This window comes from Callorhinchus milii, unplaced genomic scaffold (genome assembly GCF_018977255.1).
Source record: "Callorhinchus milii isolate IMCB2004 unplaced genomic scaffold, IMCB_Cmil_1.0 Scaffold23, whole genome shotgun sequence".
Taxonomy (NCBI): Eukaryota; Metazoa; Chordata; class Chondrichthyes; order Chimaeriformes; family Callorhinchidae; genus Callorhinchus; species Callorhinchus milii.
In genome coordinates this window covers 1,404,600-1,426,019 of record NW_024704764.1, presented here as the reverse complement: position 1 = coordinate 1,426,019, position 21,420 = coordinate 1,404,600, and the positions used below count along the sequence as shown (strand labels likewise).

General features: G+C 48.7%; 1 protein-coding gene across 1 annotated transcript; it reads left to right on the top strand.

Annotated features, from left to right (window-relative positions):
* Window positions 1-11,511: 11,511 nt before the first annotated feature.
* Window positions 11,512-17,789, top strand: snf8 (SNF8 subunit of ESCRT-II). Its single transcript, XM_042343225.1, has 8 exons — window positions 11,512-11,594; window positions 12,755-12,805; window positions 13,289-13,427; window positions 13,751-13,855; window positions 14,895-14,967; window positions 15,537-15,678; window positions 16,622-16,696; window positions 17,047-17,789. Exons 1-8 carry the CDS (start codon window positions 11,541-11,543, stop codon window positions 17,182-17,184), a joined length of 777 nt encoding a protein of 258 aa, XP_042199159.1. The 5' UTR covers window positions 11,512-11,540; the 3' UTR covers window positions 17,185-17,789.
* The last annotated feature ends 3,631 nt before the right edge of the window (window positions 17,790-21,420 follow it).

The following is a 21,420-nucleotide window of genomic DNA, read 5'->3' as shown; positions in this document are numbered from 1 at the left end:
TCCTTCTCCTTCTCTCCTCTCTCTCTCTCTGTCTCTCTTCTCACGTCCTCAAAGCGCTTCGCAGAATGGACCGTAAAGTGAATGGACTGTATATTTGTGGGCGAACGCGGCGGCCGATGGCGCACAGCAATGTCCCACAAACAGTCGTGGATTGAAAATGACCAATTTATTATTGTTTTTGGTTTTGGAGGGAATATTATTAGGGCTCTGTGTGGAGTAAGGAAACTCGCCCGAGGTTTGGCCCTCTGCCTGGGATTGAACTCAGGTCTCTCACTTGCAAAGCGAGTGCTCTAACCACTGAGCTACAGGACTCCACAAAATCTTGTCGTTGTTGTCGTCGTTGCTGTTGAGTGCTCTCAGCGACAGGACTCCCTCCTGTGATTTGGCCCTTTCGAGTCAAAAGGTTCACGATCCACGTTAAGACTTGAGCTGATAGTCCAGGGTGGCACTGGAGTGCCGCATTGGGGGGAGAGCGCTGCATTGTTGGAAGTACGGTCTTCGGATGAGGCTCCAAACTGAGGTCCTGTCTCCTTGTTTATTGGGCGGGTATTTATGGATCCTGTGACACGATTCGGAAGAGAAGAGTGACTTTCAGTGTCCTGGTCTGTAACTCTCCAGATAAATTGGACCTTTGGACCTCCCCGTTGCCCCTGTGACCTTGCCGGTGCCGACTGCTACCACATTTGCTGACAAACAACGTCACCACGTTTCATAAGGGAACCCTCCAGCAATGGAGCGCACCCTCAGCGCGGCTTTGGAATGTGTCATCTTAGACAATATCAGTTCCAATTCTGCGTGTGGGGCTCGAACGGACATCCTCTGACTCCGAGGCAACAACTGCTACCCAGTGAGCCGGACTGCCACACTTAGAGAAAGACGCAATACCAAATGCAAGGATTATTATTTTTAAGCATTTGATATAGAGCCTCATCACATCTTCGAGACGTCTCAAAGCGCTTCACAGAATATACTGTAAAGTGAATTGACTCTGTGTTTTGTGGGCGAAAGGTGGCAGCCAATTGCACACAGCAGTGTAGCACAAACAGTCGTGGATTGAGTGACCAAATTTTTATTTTTTTCAAGCATTTACTACCCTGGAAACGATCCACCAATCGACTAATAACCAGTTTCCTACTTACTGCTTAGGTGAACAGAGCCATGAGTAAGGAAACTTGCCCAACTTTTCACGTTGCCTGGGAATCAAACTCAGGTCCTCTCACTTGCGAGACGAGTGCTCTAACCACTAATCTACAGAACTCCACAAAAGTAACCCAAAGGGCATGAAGAATTTGTATTTTTATTTCGCTTTATTGCATCACAAGTAATTACACTCAACCCTTGGCTAATGGGCAAATATGGAAGACATCCAGTCTGGCTAGCTGGATTTTCCGGTTAAGTGTCGATGCATTTAAAATACAAGTAAATATAATAAAATGACATTTACACTCTGTAAATTGCACATAAAATTTAAAATAAAACAAGTAAAAATAAATCCTCCCCAATATTTAAAATGAATGAAAATAAATTTTAACAGAATAAAGTAGCAAACACAATAAAATAGTAACACAAACATAAGTTTAATGTCTCAGAAACTAGAGGGTTACAATAGTTTGCGATAGTCACCTTAAATATTTGCACGGTAAATTGGTGCATAGTGACGCAATGATCTGATTGTAGTCTATATTCCACGTAGTGCAATAATGCTTTATGACTAGTAATGCTAGCTGTTAATTTGCACACTTTTAGAGAATGGTCAATAACTATTGATTTCCTAAATAGCCTTTAACTAGCGGAAATGTTCATGTGTAATTGGATAAGTGAAATTGCGTAAAGCTGGTTCCCTGAAGGTCTGGTGGGCTAAGCCATGTGGACCACATCAGGAGGATGTCTCAAAGCGCTTCACAGGATTTGCTTTGAAGTGACTGTGTATTCATGAGTGGACACGGTAGCCCAATTGCGCACAGAGAATTTACAAAGAAGGTACAGCATGGAAACAGGCTACACTATAACACAACATGTGGGAGCACTATGTAAGTTCATGGGCTTGAACTCACAACCTTCTGATGAGAGCGCCACCAACTGAGACTGAGACAGTCAATGTGAACAGTCACATGTGAATAACGGTCACTTGGGTGAGGTGTTAGATTGAGCAAAAACAGTGTCAGTGCCTCAATAATAACAATAATAATAATCCTTGCATTCGATATCCCTTCAAAAGTAAATTTAAAAAGAATAATAATTTGGTCACTCAATCCACTACTGTGTTACAAAGCATTTCGACTATAAATTGCAGCGACTGCATATTTTGTAGACAAATCCGAAAGCCAATATAGTCACAACTATGTCTCACAAATGACCTTGAAGTGAATACCAATCTAACTTGAGGATTGTTGGTCATGACACCAGGAGAAACTCTCTTTTCTCTTTGAGTACTGCCATGGGATCTTTAACGCTCACCTGACCAAGCAGATGGGACCTCAGTTTAAGATCTCATCTGAAGGTTGGCAGCACCTCCAACAATGCAACACACCCTCAGCACCGTATTAGAGCATTAGCCGAGACTAAGCCATTAGCCTAGTTCAAAGTCCTAATAATAATAGTAATCCTTGCATTTGATTTAGTGCCTTATTGCTTCTTCGAGACGTCTCAAAGCGCTTCACAGAATATGCTGTAATGTGAATTGACTGTATACTTTGAGGGCGAAACGTGGCAGCCAATTGCGCACAGCAGCGTCCCATGAACAATCGTGGATTGAGTGATCAAATTATTATTTTTTTTAAGGGATTATTTCCCCGGGAAAAGCGATCTACCCATCGACCAACAACCAGGTTCCTACTTACTGCCGGGTAAACAGAGGCGTGTGGAGTAAGGAAACTTGCCCAACATTTCTCTTCAATATTCTCTTTCTCTTGATGGTCACTCATTCCACGACTGTTTGTGGGACGCTGCTATGCGCAATTAGCTGCCACTTTTTACCCACAAATTATACAGTCAATTTACTTTACAGTATGTTCCGTGAAGTGCTTTGAGACGTCGTGAAGATGTGATAAGTCGTTATATCAAATGCAAGGATTATTATTATTATATTATATAAATATAGTGCCTTATCATGTCATTGAAACGTCTCAAAGTGCATCACAGAAGCAATATTATAAAGTATATTTGTTCTCGTGGATTTGTAAATGTGTTTTTGATATATAGGTAAGGGAAAAAAGAAATTAAAAAATCAGTTCAGTGGAGAAGGGATAAAAGTTTAGTGGGAGCAAAAAATAATGAGCAATTAAATACCAGGCTGGACTTGCAGGAAATTATTTAATGTGCGTAAAAACATTAATTATTTTAAATACACTTTATTGCTGATATAATTAAGGAAATCATAACTGTTGCAAATTACTTAGTTCACAAAATGTGCACAAGTTTGATTATGATTTTCTTCGCTGGAACCATCGATATTATTTTTAGTGCAGCAATTTAGTGGCGTTAATCGCAACTTTGCAAACAACACTAAATATATAAAGCAGACGAAGGGGTAAATGATGCAGATCGCGCGAAAGTTAAGGTTAATGTACTGTAAATTGTCCAGTTGTTGGTCAGCAATTACTTCCTTTTGAGGAGTTCTGCGGTGTTGCTTACACAGTGGGACTGTATAAAAGAGGTGATATCGCCATCCGGCACAGACAAAGCAGCAGAACTAGTTAACGGAATCCGAGCAACGACAAACGAGTGAAGAATCTGCAAAGGTAACAGAGATCTTTTAGCTTCTACTCTTCGCTTACATGAGGGAGAAGGGAACAGAGGGGTCTAGAATATACCTAATATATGATAATAATCTCTGTACTCGATAGAGCGCCCTGTCACGTTGTTGAGACGTCTTTGAAGAGCTTCACAGAATATATCGTAAGGTCACTGTATTTTTTTTGTGGGCGAAACGCAGCAGCCAATTGTCTTTTGCGGAATTGGATAACTAGAGCGCATCCCTTCGGGGAAGTTTCCACGGGTGGGTGGGCGCAGATATACGCGGGTCTGGTTCCGAGACGCCGTCCGGCGTGAAGGGCGCTATATAAACGCAAGTTGTTGCTGCTGCTGCTGCTCGCGGTGGTTCGGAGGCTCTTAAGTAGGGTTTCCGCACGTGTCAAACGCGGCAAGAAAAGAGAGGAGAGTGCAACGGAGAGAAAGGTTAACACAATGAAGACACGCCTTAGGTGTCCCGCAGTTTTCACCGATAGGAAAGGTCCAGCATCTGTACCGTTTGATTGGTTACGTGCACAAGTGTCCTCTGGTGGCAGTCATCAATACTGCATCGAAACTCACCCGATTGAGCTTCTCCGTACTTTCCCGACCGGGATATCTTCCCATTGCTATTGTACAATGATAATAAATTGGTCACTTCAATCCGCGACTGTTTGTGGGGACGCTGCTGTGCGCGATCGGCTGCCGCATTTCGCCCACAGATATACGATCAATTCACTTTACAGTCCATTCTATTATGAGAAGACGTGTAAAGCGCTATATCAAATGCAAGGATTATTGTTATTATTATTATTATTATGGCATGGAGCCAGGTTAATCCCATTAGATTTTGCCTTAATTTGGACTTTACTGTCGTAGTTTTCTTCCCCAGGGTTTAGAAGCAGGAGAAGCTCCTTGATTCATACAATAATAATCCTTACGTTGGTGGGTACAGTGCCTTTCACATCAGGAAGCCGTTTCAGACCTCTTCGCAGAATCTACCGTAAAGTGTAGTGTCTGTTCATTTTGTAGGCAACTTGCGGCAGCTAATTTGCCCACAGCAACATCCCACAAACAGCCAAGAAGTGAATGACCAAGTTTAATCTGTGAGATTGTTGGCCAGGACACCAAAGGAAATTCCCTTCTCTTTTTGAGTACAACCAGTGGGATCTTTAAAATGCATCCAAACAGGCAATCGGGACTTTGGTTTAACATCTCATCCGAAGGACTATGATGTGTGTACGCAAATGAGGAACATTGCCAGTCCCGAAGGCCAGCAGGGCCAAATATAGCCGTGTAGTTAATAACAGGCAACAAAATGATCAACATGTACAAAACTTTTGCTTTTGTCATTCCAGAGAAATGATGGTCACTCTGAAACTACTTATAATTCTCTCCTCCGTCGTGGGATCATCCCAGAAAAATCTGCAAAGGGCGGACGAGCAGAATGAAACCAGGTATGAGGTTCTGTGAAGCCCTTTGGAGGACACACGTGAAGTGAATGCACTGTCCATTTTGTGGGTGAAACATGGCAGCTATAATTGGGCACAGCAGTGTCCCGCACACAGCCGTGGGTTGAGTGATCATAAAGAGAAAGAGAAAATTAATGAGAAAAGTCTCCTTATGTCCCACAAACAGTTGTGGATCGAGTGACCGGATTATTATTATTATTTAATTTTGAAGGGTTTATTGCCCCCGAAACAATCCGCCAATCAACTAACGACCAGGTTCCTGCTTACTGCTGGGCAAACAGAGGCGTGTGGAGTAAGGAAACTTGCCTAAGGTTTCGCCTGAGATTGTGACTAACCATTTCTGTTTCTCTGTTACATTGCAGCGTCTCTGGTGATGTGAAGCCAATTGATAAACGTTACTCAGAGGCTACTTTAGCGAGCGACCACAGCAAGTACATGGACACAATGAGGACTAAGAGCTTTGTGGACTTGCTGATTGGAGCCAAGTGGCCCACTTATAGAAGCTGGTGAGCAGATCCGAGGGTTGTCTCCGCATTTGTTTGGGGTTGGGATGGGTGGGGGGGGGGGGAGCCTCAGGAAAGTGCTGACTCGTGCTGGGGAGCAGATCCACTAATACCATCAGCTTTCCACAGCTATGGCCAATGCATTAATAATAATACCACTCCTTATCACATCCGTAGGCGCTTCACAGGATTTACTGTGAAATGGATTGTGATGGTGTATTTGAAGGGAAACTTAGCAGCACATTGCGCACAGCAACATCCCACCAAAAATAATGGTCCACGACTGTTTGTGGGACGTTGCTGTGCTGCTGCATTTCGCTCACAAAATATACAGCCAATTCACTTCACAGTATATTCTATGAAGGTTTTAAGATATCTCAAAGATGTGATAAGGAGCTCTATGAAATGCAAGGATTATTATTATTATTATTATGGCTAAGTTCCACACTCAAAAAAAATCTTTACCCTTTGAGCTATCGGGGAGATGTGGAATATTTTTGGGGTATCATGAATCTATCATATTTTGGGGACCAGCAGGTGACTGGACATATGCAGAAACCCATCACCGTGCTTCACGGTAACCAAACAGGACTGAGAGTTCAACACGTGCCTCCTACACAAGGAAATTCCCATGACTAGAATGGAATCCACAATCTCTCCCCGAAGAGATGGACTCCACTTACCTAATTCTGGAGTATGTTAGGTGCAGGTTGGCAATGATCAAGGCTTGGTGATCCGAGAGTGTGCTTTGGGATAACTCAAATGAATCAATTGGCTGTCGCGTTTCACCCACAAAATACACAGTCAATTCACTTTACAGTGTGTCCTGTGAAGAGCTTTGAGGCGTCTCAACCGCATGATAAGGCGCTCAAATGCAAGAGTTATTATCATTATGATTATTATTAACTTCCGGAGATTAGCCTGTGGTTAACAAGCTAACAAACCTCACTGCACTGAGCTCTGTTGTTGACGAGTATTTACTTACGCTTCAGGGAACCCAGTGGCACAGTGAGGAGAGAACTTCACATGGACATGCCAGCTCAGGCTCCCAGCTTGGCTCACCTCCTCCACGCAGGGGCCCAGCCTTACAGAACCTTCCTCACTTGTCTCTTAAAGCACCAAGGAAACCGGAGGTGAGTGGAGTGTCAACCTAAAAACTATTAAGCTCAATGTGGGGCTTATCTGTACAAGGTTAAAGTGGCATCTCTTAACCCATAGTCTTAGATATGCTACTTGTCTTATGCTAAAATGGCATATTTTAATTAAGATGATGGTTAGGTTGCTAGAACTGGCTTTATGAACTCCTCGCCCCCTTTAGATGGAGTCCTGCAGCAGCTTAGCGGTCAAAGTACTTGCAAGCGAGAGGACCTGGATCAATTCCCGGGCAGGGTGAAATGTTGGGAAAGTTTCCTTACTCCACATGCCTCTGCTTACCTAGTAGTGATAGGAACCGGTTGTTAGTTGATTGGCGGATTGCTTTTCCGGGGGTAATAATCCCTTAAAAAAGATATAATAGTTTGGTCACTCAATCCACGACTGTCTGTGGGACGCTGTTGTGCGCAATTGGCTGTCGCGTTTCACCCCAAAAATATACAGTCAATTCACTTTGCAGTATTTTCGGTGCAGATCTTCGAGACGTCTTGAAGACGTGATACGGTGCTGTATCAAATGCAAGGATTATTACTATTATGATTAAGCTTTGAATCAATCTTGCAGGACTTGGTGATGATTGGTGCAGAGGCCCCGCTCATAAGGGACTAGATTTGTGGGTGCCGTTCTACAGTGGATGCATTTGAGAAAGACGTCCACATGAAGAATAGTCACTTGGTTACAGGTCATCATGAGGTCTGGAGGGCTATCAGTGCCTGTGGAACCTGACCAAGCCTACATTGGGACTTTGATCTTAGAACCTAGGTTCATCTGTGAGCTTTAGTAGTGAGTTAGTAGTGGAATTCCATCCCACAGTCCCTTTGCCTCACCCCCTCCTACCCCACACTTCCTGCCCCCCACCTCTCCCGATCCCAAACCCCATCTCGGTGCAAATCCCTCACTGTCAGCCTCGATGACGTGAATTGAAAATCCCGGCATCAGGGCTTGAACCCACAACTTTCTGGCTCAGAGGCAACAATACTACCAACTGAGGCACATTGACACATAGTGAGTAGTGGTCAGAAGGTGTCAACCTACTTGACTCATGTTCCTTTCCTTAACCAACAGGCATTGAGGCCAACTGTAACTCCAAAGACCGCCAGTGTCTGAGATCAGATAAAAATAATAACTAATAATCCTTGCATTTGATACAGCGCCTTATGACATCTTCGAGAAGTCTCAAAACGCTTCACAGAATACACTGTGTATTGACTGTATATGTTGTGGGCGAAACGCGGCAGCCAATTGCACACAGCAGTGTCCCATAAACAGTCGTGGATTGAGTGACCATTTTATTATTATTAATTCTTGAAGGGATTATTACCCCCGGAAAAGCGATCCCCCAATTGACTAACAACCAGGAGTAAGGAAACTTGCTGAGTTCAGCGAACCTGTGACTCCGGGTTCTGACCAAGACTCTTAATTTCCTTTCCCCCCCACATTTTTAGCCAAGCTCAGTTTGCGGAGCCTGCTTACTCACTCCTGAAGCATCTAGTCCTCCAGGAACTTCTGGACAGACTTCAGATTGCTGTGAGGATCACAAAATAATGGCAAGACCCTGAGCCATATGTTCATATAATCAACCCGGGGGTGGGGGGGTCGGGTGTGGGGGGGAAATCCATGGTCTATGTTACATTGAGATCTATCTCCCCTCCCACCCTCAAAATGCCAAGTGGACTGTATGTTTCACCCACAAAACAGTCAATTCACTTTACAGTATATTCTGTGAAATGCTTTTGGAGGTCTCCCGGACGTGATAGGGCGCTATATCAAAGGCAAAAATGATTATTATTATTATATTATTATCCCTCACGGTCTCTAACGTATACCTTTTGTTTCCCACAGGATTCAAGAGTCCAAGTAACATCCTCACCACCAAACACACAATGACATCCCCAGATCTACATGTGCCTTTGATGCATTGATTAATTTACTGCTTAATATTCAGTTTGGTTTGTAGCATTGCTGTAAATATCTCAAGGAGATCTTTGTAAACGTGACACTCCCCCCACCCCCCACCCCCCACCCACAATAAAAATTAAATCTTCTGAACAGGAGCTCCCTTTTTGGTTTTCTTTGCTTTTACACGACGCCTTCGATGTCAGGAGGACGTCCCAAGGCGCTGAAACACACGTGCACACACACGCACACAGACCAACGCAAACACCCACGTGCACACATGTAGACAATCACACGCTCGCACACGCAAACACATGTGTGCCCGGCTTTGCCTCCCGCCGGGTGCTGACTCACACAGGTTGTGCCAGAATAGTTTGTGGGATGCTGTTCACGCCAGCAACAAAAAGAACGACATTCACTTCATTTCTGATTAATAATAAATTTGGTCCCTCAATCCACGACTGTCTGTGGGTCACTCAATGTTGACCAAACGGACGCCATATAGGGCTTGATCACGTCTTCCAGATACGTGTGCTGTATCAAAATGCGAGGATGATGACGATGATGATGATTATTACTGTTGTAGCGCCTTTCACGTCGGGAGGATGTCCCAAAGCCCTGAACAGTCAGCTGTCGGGGCCCGAGCCGGGTGGGGCGGAGGGGCGGTGTAGGGGTGAGGGAAGGCAGAGAGGTCGAAGAGAAAGGTCTTGAGATCGGCCTTGAAGGAGGCGAGGGAGGAAGCGAGGCCAAGGGACCGTGGGATGGAGTTCCAGAGCGCGGGGGCGGAGAGGCTGAAAGCCCGGCCACCGAGGGTAGGGCGGGTCGGGCGGGAGACACGGAGCAGCTCGGAGCCCGCTGGGCGGAGGGAGCGGAGGAGCGGAGGGAGCGGGCGGGCGGCCGGGCGGGTTGGTAGGGAAGACGTAGGAAGGCGACCGAGCGATGGTGGAAGCACAGAAATATATTCTCACATCAGATACAATGCTCAGGGGTCGGCATTGTGGCACCGCATCACAGCCACACACCGGCCCCTGTGACACACACACACACCGTGGGGGGAGGCGCTCGCTGTGTCCGGGTGGGGGGGGGGGGGGCTGTGTGAGGGGGGGGGGGGGGGGAGGGGGGGGGGGGGAGGGTGTGTGTGTGTGTGTGTGGGGGGGCTGTGTGAGGGGGGTGTGAGGGGGTGTGTGTGTGGGTGTGTGAGGGGCTGTGTGAGGGTGTGTGTGAGGGTGTGTGTGGGGGTGTGGGAGGGGCTGTGTGAGGGTGTGTGTGTGGGGTGTGGGAGGGGCTGTGTGAGGGGGTGTGAGGGTGTGTGTGTGGGGTGTGGGAGGGGCGTGTGAGGGTGTGTGTGAGGGTGTGTGAGGGTGTGTGAGGGGGTGTGTGAGGGTGTGTGTGTGGGGTGTGGGAGGGGCTGTGTGAGGGGTGTGTGAGGGTGTGTGTGGGGTGTGGGAGGGGCTGTGTGAGGGTGGGTGTGAGGGTGTGTGGGGGGCTGTGTGAGGGGGGTGTGGGGTGGGTGTGGGTGTGGGAGGGGCTGTGTGAGGGGGTGTGTGGGGTGTGTGTGGGGTGTGGGAGGGGCTGTGTGAGGGTGTGTGTGAGGGTGTGTGAGGGGCTGTGTGAGGGGGTGTGTGAGGGTGTGTGTGTGGGTGTGGGAGGGGCTGTGTGAGGGGGTGTGTGAGGGTGTGTGTGTGGGTGTGGGAGGGGCTGTGTGAGGGTGTGTGTGAGGGTGTGTGAGGGGCTGTGTGAGGGGGTGTGTGAGGGTGTGTGTGTGGGGTGTGGGAGGGGCTGTGTGAGGGGCTGTGTGAGGGTGTGTGTGAGGGGCTGTGTGAGGGGGTGTGTGAGGGTGGGGTGGGGTGTGGGAGGGGGTGTGAGGGTGTGTGTGAGGGGTGTGAGGGCTGTGTGGGGGGGTGTGAGGGTGTGGGTGTGGGAGGGGCTGTGTGAGGGTGTGTGTGAGGGGTGTGTGAGGCGGTGTGTGAGGGTGTGTGTGAGGGGCTGTGTGAGGGTGTGTGTGAGGGGTGTGTGAGGCGGTGTGTGAGGGTGTGTGTGAGGGCTGTGTGAGGGTGTGTGTGAGGGGTGTGTGAGGCGGTGTGTGAGGGTGTGTGTGAGGGGTGTGTGAGGCGGTGTGTGAGGGTGTGTGTGAGGGGCTGTGTGAGGGTGTGTGAGGGGGTGTGTGTGGGTGTGTGTGAGGGTGTGTGAGGGTGTGGGTGTGTGAGGGGCTGTGTGAGGGGGTGTGTGTGGGTGTGTGTGAGGGTGTGTGAGGGGCTGTGTGAGGGTGTGGGAGGGGCTGTGAGGGTGTGGGAGGCGGTGTGTGAGGGGGTGTGTGAGGGTGTGGGTGTGTGAGGGTCTGTGTGAGGGGGTGTGTGAGGGTGTGGGTGTGTGAGGGGCTGTGTGAGGGTGTGTGTGAGGGGCTGTGTGAGGGGGTGTGTGAGGGTGTGGGTGTGGGAGGGGCTGTGGCTGTGTTGGTGTTGGGGTTTAAAGGGCTCAGTGTAGCGCTGTGATGATGAGCGGATGATGTCACAGCGCTGAACCAGGAACCAGAGGGCGATCCTCAGCCACAGGACAGAGCCCTCCCCCACACCCCCCACAGCCACAGCCCTGTACCCCCCACCCACAGCCCTCCCCGCACCCACACCCTGTACCCCCCCACAGCCCTCCCCCCACCCCCACCCACAGCCCTCCCCGCACCCACAGCCCTGTACCCCCCACCCACAGCCACAGCCCTGTACCCCCCCCACAGCCCTGTACCCCCCACCCACACCCCGTACCCTCTCCCTCTCCCTCTCTGTCCTGAGAGATGCACCGCCGAGGGGTGGGAGCGGGAGCCATCGCCAAAAAGAAACTCACTGAAGTGAGTACATTCTCTCTCCCCCTTTCTATCCCTCTCTCTCCCCCCAACTCTCCCCCCCTCTCTCTCTCCCCCCCACCCCTCCCCCCTTCTCTCTCTCCCCCCCACCCCTCCCCCTTCTCTCTCTCCCCCCCACCCCTCCCCCCAACTCTCCCCCCCACCCTCCTCCCCCCTCTCTCACTCCCTTTCTGTCTCCTCCTTTCTCTCTCTCCCTCTCCCCCCACTCCCCCACTCACTCTCCCCCCCACTCTCCCCCCCACTCCCCCCACTCTCCCCCCCCACTCCCCCTCTCTCTCCCCCCTCCCCCCTCACTCCCCCCCACTCCCCCCTCTCTCTCCCCCACTCCCCCCTCCCCCCCTCCCCCCTCTCTCTCTCCCTCCCCCCACCTCTCCCTCCCCACTCCCCCTATTCTCCCCCCCCCCCCCCCACTCCCCCACTCTCCCCCCCTCTCTCTCCCCCCTCCCCCCTCTCTCTCCCCCCCCAGACTATTGCACTTGGGGCCATCAACCAAATAGACCAGACAGGAACCCGAGGGATTAATAACATAAGGGTTATTGTTTGCACCCCCACCGCTCTCCAGCACGTTTTACTGTCAAGTGTAGTGACTGTGTGTTTTGCCATCGTCCCCACAAACAGGCGCGGATTTGAGTGACCAAATTATTATCGTTTTTATTATTTTTTTGAGGACGGGTTTAATTAACCTCTCGGTTTAAGGGGTTACGCAGCTCAAACCATTGCCAATTGACACTAATAATGTGATGGTCTTTACTATAATAATAATAAATATTGTTAATAACAAATCATTTCCACTGACCTCCAATACAGTGATCGACCGGCGTATCCCCGAGACTTACCGAACCTGTACGTAACCTGGGCGTCAGGTTCGATCCCCACATCCGGCCCCTAACCAAGACCCCTCCCCTTCCCCCTCCGTCACATTGCCCACCCCCGACCGTACCTCGCTCTCAATTCAGCCATTGCGCCCCGAAACTCTGGAACACTCTCCCTCAGTCCCTCCGCCTTGTCCCCCTTCCCCTTACGGTCACCTCCTCCCTCCCTCCAGCTTGGGTTCAAGCTCCCTCTCTTGTTAAGCGCTCCGTGACGCTACCCCACGTGAAGGGCACGGCATTAATGCAAGTTGTTGTTGCTGTTGTTGTCTCCAGGCAAGGTACAAAGAGAGAGGAACGGAGTTGGCTGAGGATCAGCTGATTCAGGTGAGCATTGGTTTTGGTCGCTGGGTGTCCGACACACTGAACCTCGCCGACGCTTAAGAGTAACCGTCATCTGACTGAGAGTTCCACGTACGTGCGGACCGGAAACTCCACTTAGAAACTTCCCTGCGTCCAGAATGGAAAGGGCCCTCTTCCCAGGGCGAGGGCTGGGGTCGGAACCCAGACTCCGGGGTGTTTTAGACGCTGGTTGACGAGAGCCAAGGCTTGGACACCCCCAAAGTGCGCATCGGGGAAACTGCTGGGAGATCTAAACAGCTAAAACCGGTTTGTGGGACACTCTTGCGGCGAATTGGCTGTTGCGTTTTCGTCCACAAATCATTCAGTCAATTCTGTACAGTGTATTGAGACGTCTTGAAGACGTATCAAATGCAGGGTTTATTATTGCTGTTAGTATTATTATTATCTGGTGGTGTTGGCCAGGACACCAGGATTGACCTTGTCCGGTTCTCTCTTAACTCTGTCCAGATGTCAAAGCAGCTGGAGATGTTCAAGACCCACCTGGAGGAGTTTGCCAGGAAACACAAGCAGGAGATTCGCAAAAGCTCGCAGTTTCGGGTTCAGTTCCAGGATATGTGTGCGACGATCGGAGTGGATCCTTTAGCATGTAACCCGGCTTATTCCTTCCTTCACCGGAGTCCTGTAGCTCAGCGGTTAGAGGCACTCACCTCACGAGAGGACCTGGGTTCGATTCCCGGGAAGGCCGAAAGCGAGTTGACTATATATATTTTTTGTGGGCGAAGTGTGGCAGCCGATAGCACACAGCAACGTCCCCACAAACAGTCGTGGGTTTGAGTGACTTTATTAATTTACTTTTGAACATTGTGTCTTTGAGACGTGCAACTCATTCTCAAGCGAACGGACGTCTCATTGGTAAACGTGTCTTGGTACAAACTGGTGGTGTTTACAGTTTCTTTTTGATGCTTTCAGCCGGCAAAGGATTTTGGTCTGAAATGCTAGGAGTTGGAGATTTTTACTACGAGCTGGGAGTGCAAATCATTGAGGTCTGTCTGGCTTTGAAGCACAGAAATGGAGGTGAGGCACGTTGGTTTGTTTCCACTTTCTATCGGTGTTATTGGGCTGGATTCGGAGTTCGCCTGTGCTGTATCCCTGGATCCTGTAAACCCTGTAAGCTGAACGAGCAGCAGGAAAGCTTGCCAGACAGTGCTATCAATGGCAAGCTATGTCGTTTTAGCCGGTTAGACTCCCCCGTCAGTTACCCCAACGCACACTCTGGGGTCCCCAAGCCTTGGCTCTTGCGAACCTGCGCCTAATACGTAGGTGGGATGCAGGGAATTCTCAGCTTGGTTCGGATACTCTTAAGCACAGTGATGGGTTTCCGTGTATCCCAGACACCCCGTTCGCCCCCAGGAAATCTGCGTATTGTGTCACGGAAAAATTCGAAACTTCTCGTTTGGTATTTACTACTTTTCTCAAACCCAAATCTCTTATTTTCCAAGTATTTTCGTAACTGCATTTGATAGAGCTCCTTATCCCATCGTCAAGACGACTTGAAGAGCTTCTCGGGACCTTAACCTTATCAGAGGTTAGGATCCTGAGACATGCAGCTTGGTTTAATGTTTCATTTGAGGGACGGCACCTCCTTACATTGCAGCGCTACCCCCAGCTCTGCACTAGACTAGACTGAGCTCTGTGTGTCTGTGTGTGTGTATGTCTGTGTATGTCTTTGTATGTGTGTGTGTGTATCTGTGTGTGTGTGTGTATGTCTGTGTGTGTGTTTGTGTCTCTATCTGTATGTCTGTGTATGTCTTTGTGTGTGTGTGTCTGTGTCTCTATGTGTGTGTCTGTGTATGTCTTTGTGTGTGTCTGTCTGGCGTGTGTGTGTGTGAGTGTCTGTCTCGGTTTATCTCTATCTCCTGTAGCAGTCTTTAGCAAATGTCGAACTGGCCCCAGTGTGAGTCTCTGTGCTCAGGAGCAGCAGAGACCAGGCAGGTGAGCTGCATAGGAGGAAGGAAAAGTTCCTGTTAGCAAATGTAGATGCGAAGATGTGCTGCACAAATGGGTTCAGTTACTGGACACACGTCTCAGACCCTCTTCTTCACCCACCCACCAGGGCTGATTACACTGGAGGAGCTGCACCAGCGGGTGCTGAAAGGACGAGGGAAGCTGGCGCAGGACGTGAGCCAGTGAGTGGACCAAAGCTCTAATCGAACGGATTTATTTGTCAGCCTTGTCCGGTTTGAAGTGCTGCGTTTGTGTGCATGTGTGCGTGTGTGCGTGTGTGTGTGTGTGCATGCGGGGTGCACTGGCATGCGCTGGGTGGGGGTGGGGGTTTAACAACTAACCGCAACCTCTGGAACTCCCTCCCTTAACCTTTTCCGTCTCTCTCCGACTCCCAACTCTTTATTTCTTTGGCCGTGTCCGCTCCCCGAGCCTCTGTTTGCCAGCAGTCAGCAGGAACCGGGTTGTCCGTCGATTGGCTCCTAATGAAGCCTTCAACAAATACGTTTTAAAAATAATAATTTTCTAACGTGTTCGCTCAATCCACGGCTGTTTGCGGGACACTCTCTGCCGTGCGCAATGAATTGGCTGCCGCCTTTTGACCAAAAGTACACGTTCAATTGACTTTACAGTCTATCCTGTGGAAGCGCTTTGCGGCGTCTCGAAGACGTGATAAGGCGCTGCATCAAATGCAGGGATTATTATTATTACTATTGTCTTCTCACCTCCCCGTTTCCTCTTGACTTTTGTGCAGGGATGACCTGATCCGAGCGATCAAGAAGCTGAAAGCCTTGGGCAACGGGTTCAGCATGATTCCGGTTGGAGGCACGTACCTGGTGCAGTCGGTCCCTGCTGAGCTGAACATGGATCACACTGTGGTCCTGCAGATAGCGGAGGTGAGAGGAAGGATACGGGATGAGCTCTCGCTGCTCTGGGGATCATAATTATCCTTGAATTTGATGCGGCGCCTGATCGTGTCTTCCGAGATGTCTCAAAGCGCTTCGCGGAATATAATAAGAACGCTTGCATTTGACGCATAATAATAATGATAGCACCTTTTAGCGCGTTGCAAGACGTCTCAAAGAGCTTCACAGAACACACCGTAAAGTGAATTGACTTGAATATTTTTGCGAGCGAAACGCGGCAGCCGATTGCGCACAGCAGCGTCCCCACAAATCGAGTGACCAAATCAATCGTGGGGAGGGCTACGGGGGAGAGGGCGGGGGAGTGGGATTGATTTGGGCGGCTGACACGATGGGCCGAATGGCCTCCTTCTGCGTTGTGTGTGATCCTATGATTCTGTGATGCTGCGCTGCTGGCGTGGGTTGCCATGCGTTACTGCCCGCCGCCATCAGTGAGTTAGTGATGCGACGGGCTGCTGTCCTGCCGTGCTCCTGTTCGACTTCTTCTCTTCCTCGAAACCGTGCAAAATCCACGGGATGAATGGGCGCCCCAGGTTTCCCCCGTGCGGGAATCGAACCCGGGCCCTCTCGCTTGCGAGGCGAGCGCTGTAACCACTGCGCTGTGATAATCATTAATAAATAACATAGAATAATAATTGGAAGTCGCGCTTTCAGCCAGTATGCCCCGAAACTCTGGCACACTCTCCCTCAATCCCTCCGCCTTGCCCCCTCTCTCCCCCTTTTCGAGTACCGCCTGAAAACCTTCCTCTTCGACCGTGCTTACCACCCCCTCCCCCCGTTAAGTGCTCTGAGACGTTACCCTGTGTGGAGAGCGCTATGTAAGTGCATGTTGTTGTTGTTACGCTAATAAAGCTTTTAGTTGCTGCATAATAAGAGATTTCCCCCCACGACACACATTGTCTGTGTTTCTTTGCAGAAAAATGGATATGTGACGGTCAGTGAAATCAAAGCGAGCCTGAAGTGGGAGACTGAGCGAGCTAACCACGTGCTGGTATGTTCTGAACCGTTGCAGGGATTTGGGTTCTGTCTCCTGTCCCCGTGCCGCGCTCTGTTGTATTATGACTAATATAATAATAATCAAAGATGTGATAAATGGCGCCTTATCACGTCGTCGCGATGTCTCAAAAGCGTTGCACAGAATATACTGTACGGTGAATTGATTGTATATTTGTGGGCTATTTACTGCTGGATAAACAGGCGTTTAGAGTAACGAAACTTGCCTACATTTCGCCCTGCCCGGGAATTGAACACGGGTCCTCTCACTTGCGAGGCGAGAGCTCTAACTAACGGGACAGTTGTGGGACTAACAGCCTTTACACTCCAGCCATTTCACTCTTCCAGGAACACCTGTTGAAGGAAGGTCTGGCCTGGATCGACAGACAATCCTCTGAGGAGCCCCAGTATTGGCTGCCGGCTCTGTTTTCGGAACTTTATTCCCGGGATGTCTCTCCGGAAGAGGTTGACGAAAGATCGCCATGATAATACCCCTCTTCCTACCAGGGGAGAGGGGGCTTTCTGTGTTCTATTCCAGACCCAGGGTAATTTCCGGGTGTTGGTGGATACTCTTTAAACACGGTGATGGGTTTCTGTACGTATCAGACACTTGTCAGCCATTGCAGTTCTGGTATCTGAATATTCAAAGTATTGTAAAACCGCAAGAGAATTCCGAACTTGAAGTATTTTTTGACCTGTGTTGTTTGTGAGGGAACTTTTTACCGTCACTGGTCTCAGGTGGCAAGTCATCACCGCTCCGCATTTCAAACAGCTTGTGCCCAGGGACAGCGATCGGTGAACTGGTGACGGGGTTAGAACGGGTTAGAGAGAGACTGGGGAGGGGGGGGCAAAAGTTGCCTGACATTCGCATTGAGAAGCGGTGGTCAGGTGCTATTTCACTCCAGTTTGGGGGACAGTCATTGAATCGGGAATATATCGACGTGGGTCGGTTAACAAATTGAGCGCAGTTGCATTTAGAATCGAAAAGGGATGATGATGGAGGGTGTTGTAGCACACGATGAGGGTGTCGCTCGCCTGACATGACCTGCAATTCATTTTCAGTTCAATTACAAATCCTAGAGGCCGAGAGATGCAGGAGATTCTTCATGGCCTGGGGAAACTTGCAATGTGGGCCACTAGGATTCCTTCCCCAATGATGGAATCAGAACCTGTACACAGTATTCTCTTCACAGAAACGCAGAGCTGACGGCACGAGAAAACCGCTGTTGACTCGAGGCTTTCACTGACCACATCGGGCTTTGAGTATAAAACAAAAACAAGTCGCTAGGAACACTCAGCAGGTCAGGCAGCGTCTACGGAGAGAGGAAAGTGAGTTAACGTTTCTGGTCCATGACCTTTTGTCAGTTAACGTTAATTTACTTTCTCCTCCATAGATTTATTTTGAATTCACACCCGTTGTAGCTTCGCTTGCAACCAAAGGATCCAATATGGAATGTAGATTGCCATACAGACAAGACACACAGACATTTCGTCCCTATCTATACTCAGCTGGGAGGACTCCTGTGGGAGGACTCAGTGGGTAGACTCAGTGGGAGGACTCTTGCTGAACAGACCTCAGGCTTCACTTGAACCCTCTCTCTCCTCCTGACACATTCACTCGCTCTTATAACCTTTCCCCTCTTGCCCCCTCTCCCTCCCACCCCCCCAAAAGCCCTCTCTCACCTCCTCACTCTTACCCTCGAGAGAATATGGGATTCAGCTCATTTTTAAAATGTAAAATTGAATTTTTTTCCCTCTGTCCCTCTTCGAATGTAACTCTAGAAGTGATTTCCTCTGTCAAAACTTTGTTGCAGAAAACCATGCATCAGGTGTACCTCATATTTGGGCTTTTTTAATATAGCTCATCAACGATAGGAGATCCCCATGACACTCCCCCATGCAAGACCTTTCCGGTGAGGAATAAATCATGTCTCCAGGTCAATCAGTTATTGAGTTATTAGCAGACGGACAGACATTTCATCTTTGTCAGTATATGGATTTCCAGCACCTGCAGTATTTTGCCATCGGTTTGGTTGTTGCAACTTGATTTTGGATTTAATTAATCTCACGTGTGGTTTGTTCTCTCGAATCCTCCAGTTAAAAGTTGCGTCCACCCCGCTCTCGCCTCGGAGTTCACTCACCAAGTTGGAATGGTCACTTTTGAACACCAAATAAAGTTGCGATATTTCTCTGCAAGTTTTTCTGCAGTTGGCGTCTCTCTGTCAGTTTACATCCACACACGCAACCTGCATTTTCGGAGCATCAATTTGTGTTAAAAAGACCCCGCAACACTGGGCGAGGTGGACATCAAGCCGCGAGGGGGAAGGGATTTAGAAAAAGACCCAGAGGAGGGGAATCAAATAAATCAAAACGGACAGTGTTTTTTGGAAAGTTGCTATCTGCAAATTTTATTGCACCAAAGATTTTAATTGTCACGTATGTACAATATGAAACAGTATAAACATCAGTGCTTTTTCCTAGTATGCATATTAGTTGTTGGAACAATTTGATTCAACAGCATTAAGTATCTTAAGAAGACACAACTGTTAAATCCATATTGTAAGCCAGCCCCAAACCTTCAGTTCTGCATTGTCCTTCCACACTGGGAACATCCCCGAACCATTCACTGACTGACCAAACCTTCCCCCCACCCCCTTCGGATATCTTGGATAACAGTGCCAGCTTGTGTTTGACATACATGAGTATCCGGTACCCACCTTGAGGGGATGGGGTGAGAAAGACCCCGGCCGCCCACTGCGGAGGATTGATAACCCAAGCTTGGAGGAGAGCTCCTTTGTTCACAACACCAAGAGGCTAAGGAATTGCTGGCAGTGCCCACTCACTCAAATTGCATTCCAGTCTATAACCAGACGGCCGTTCGGTATTTCAAATGCCCGATGCGAAAATCTGGTAATCACTAGTGATCACAGGTCTTTTTACATGGTATAAAAGAGCAGAGGGGTGCAGGTCCAGATCTGGGCTTCCTCATGAGGAACAAAGATACGACAGGCAAGAATTGGTTTGGTTGAATACTTAGTGAGCTGGATGATTTCACTCCTGTATGTGTTTGTACAACAAAACCTTGGCAAGGACTGGGCAGAACTGTCCACCCTCAGCAGACATTAGCTCATTCTGGGATGTTGATCCATTAGGGCTTGGTGTCTCACTCAAGTAGCTATTGGCGTGTGAGCCTGGACAGTGAGGAAGGGCAGCACAACTGATGCTGTCCTCACACAAAGCCCTGCTACAGACTCTCTAGCAAAGGGGGAAGGAAGATCAGAGCAGGAGATCATTGGATGTTAACCAGGACATCTAGATTATTTTCCTTCCTTAACTCGGCAACCCAATTTACAGCTCTGAATTAGAAGGTCACAGGTTCCAATCCCACTCGATCCCAGCCATAGATTACCATAGCAAACATAGATTTCTCACAAGACTTACACCTCTGTGTGGCTGTCATTGACAGCTTCCATGACTAGCTCCGTAGGGAATCATACACGACGAGCTCCTGTTAGCTGCTGACCACCATTGTTGGACCTGGGAAAGGCGACTGTTCCAAGATCATAACGAATTGGAGTCAAACACAAAAGCCTCAGGATAAGCGCGGAACTTGTGAACTGGTTTCTTTTTCACCATTATGCATATTAAAGCCACTTCTTGCAGGGGTTAGTTCAACAGAACTGAGGATCAAAACACCTGTGACAAGACAGCAGTACTGCGGCTCCAATTTAGGATCAGGACTCTGAGACGAGTCGGAGTAACGCACTCCCGGTTACCGAAGGGGAGACGGACCCCACTCGGTTTTCTCGCTGAGGAACCCAGTTAGAAACCACTATTTCTGGACCCCAATTTTTTCTACTGAGACCACACAACAAACAGAGATTGGGGTTTGACCCCCAAGCAATGTGCTGCTATGGGGGGGGGGCGAGCGACATTGAAATTTACCGGGCGGCTCAAAGTAATTCTGCCTTTGGTTTAAATAGTTTCCATCCCCAATCTTCCCACTCCCATTCCCTCCATCCTCATTGAGAGGGACAGAGAATTCAGTCTGCGGCAAGGGCACCAATTGCCAAGTGATTGAGGCGGGAACACAGTCCCCGTTCTCTCCATTGAGTAGCAGACTTACGACATGCAGCAGTTTTACAAATGGAACAGACCTGTGTTCTAGACACCACTTGATAACACGTGTGGAGTTAATGCCCTTTAAAAACAGTGCAATTATTCTGATTTCAGAAAAACACCAATGCCCCAAGTTCACGGCCAGATGAGCACTCTGCTTATGGTGAAACCTTATTACCAATGCTTATGGTCTGTCTCATACTCAGCACTGATGTGATCATCAGATCACCAGAACTAACAATATCAAGCACTTTGTCATAGACTAACAGGACACCTTCCGGTTATATTAGTTGCGGTTTAAAAGCCTTCATTCCAGTTCACGTACAGGAATCCGTTTCAGGATAGCAATTTAAAAAAAAAACATGTGATTTTCAGGTCACGACTGGAAACAGCACATTTTGGGGATTTAAGAGGCCTTTAGTCTACATCGAGCCAAGCTCTGGTTACATGTAAACGCAAACTCGTGGGTAAACAGTGAAATAGATTCACTGCAAACAAGGTTCAACTATATAAAAGGGTTCCACTGTATTTATGAAACTCCATGATGTGAATTCCTGAAAGATATTAACCTGGCTGTCAAATGAGTATGGGATTTTGCTTTCT

Bases quoted from the DNA above. Each gene is read 5' to 3' on its own strand.
- snf8 (XM_042343225.1), top strand. From the start codon at position 11,541: ATGCACCGCCGAGGGGTGGGAGCGGGAGCCATCGCCAAAAAGAAACTC. The intron at 12,806-13,288 runs GTGAGCATTGGT...AACTCTGTCCAG, and splicing joins CTGAGGATCAGCTGATTCAG to ATGTCAAAGCAGCTGGAGAT. The intron at 16,697-17,046 runs GTATGTTCTGAA...TCACTCTTCCAG, and splicing joins AGCGAGCTAACCACGTGCTG to GAACACCTGTTGAAGGAAGG.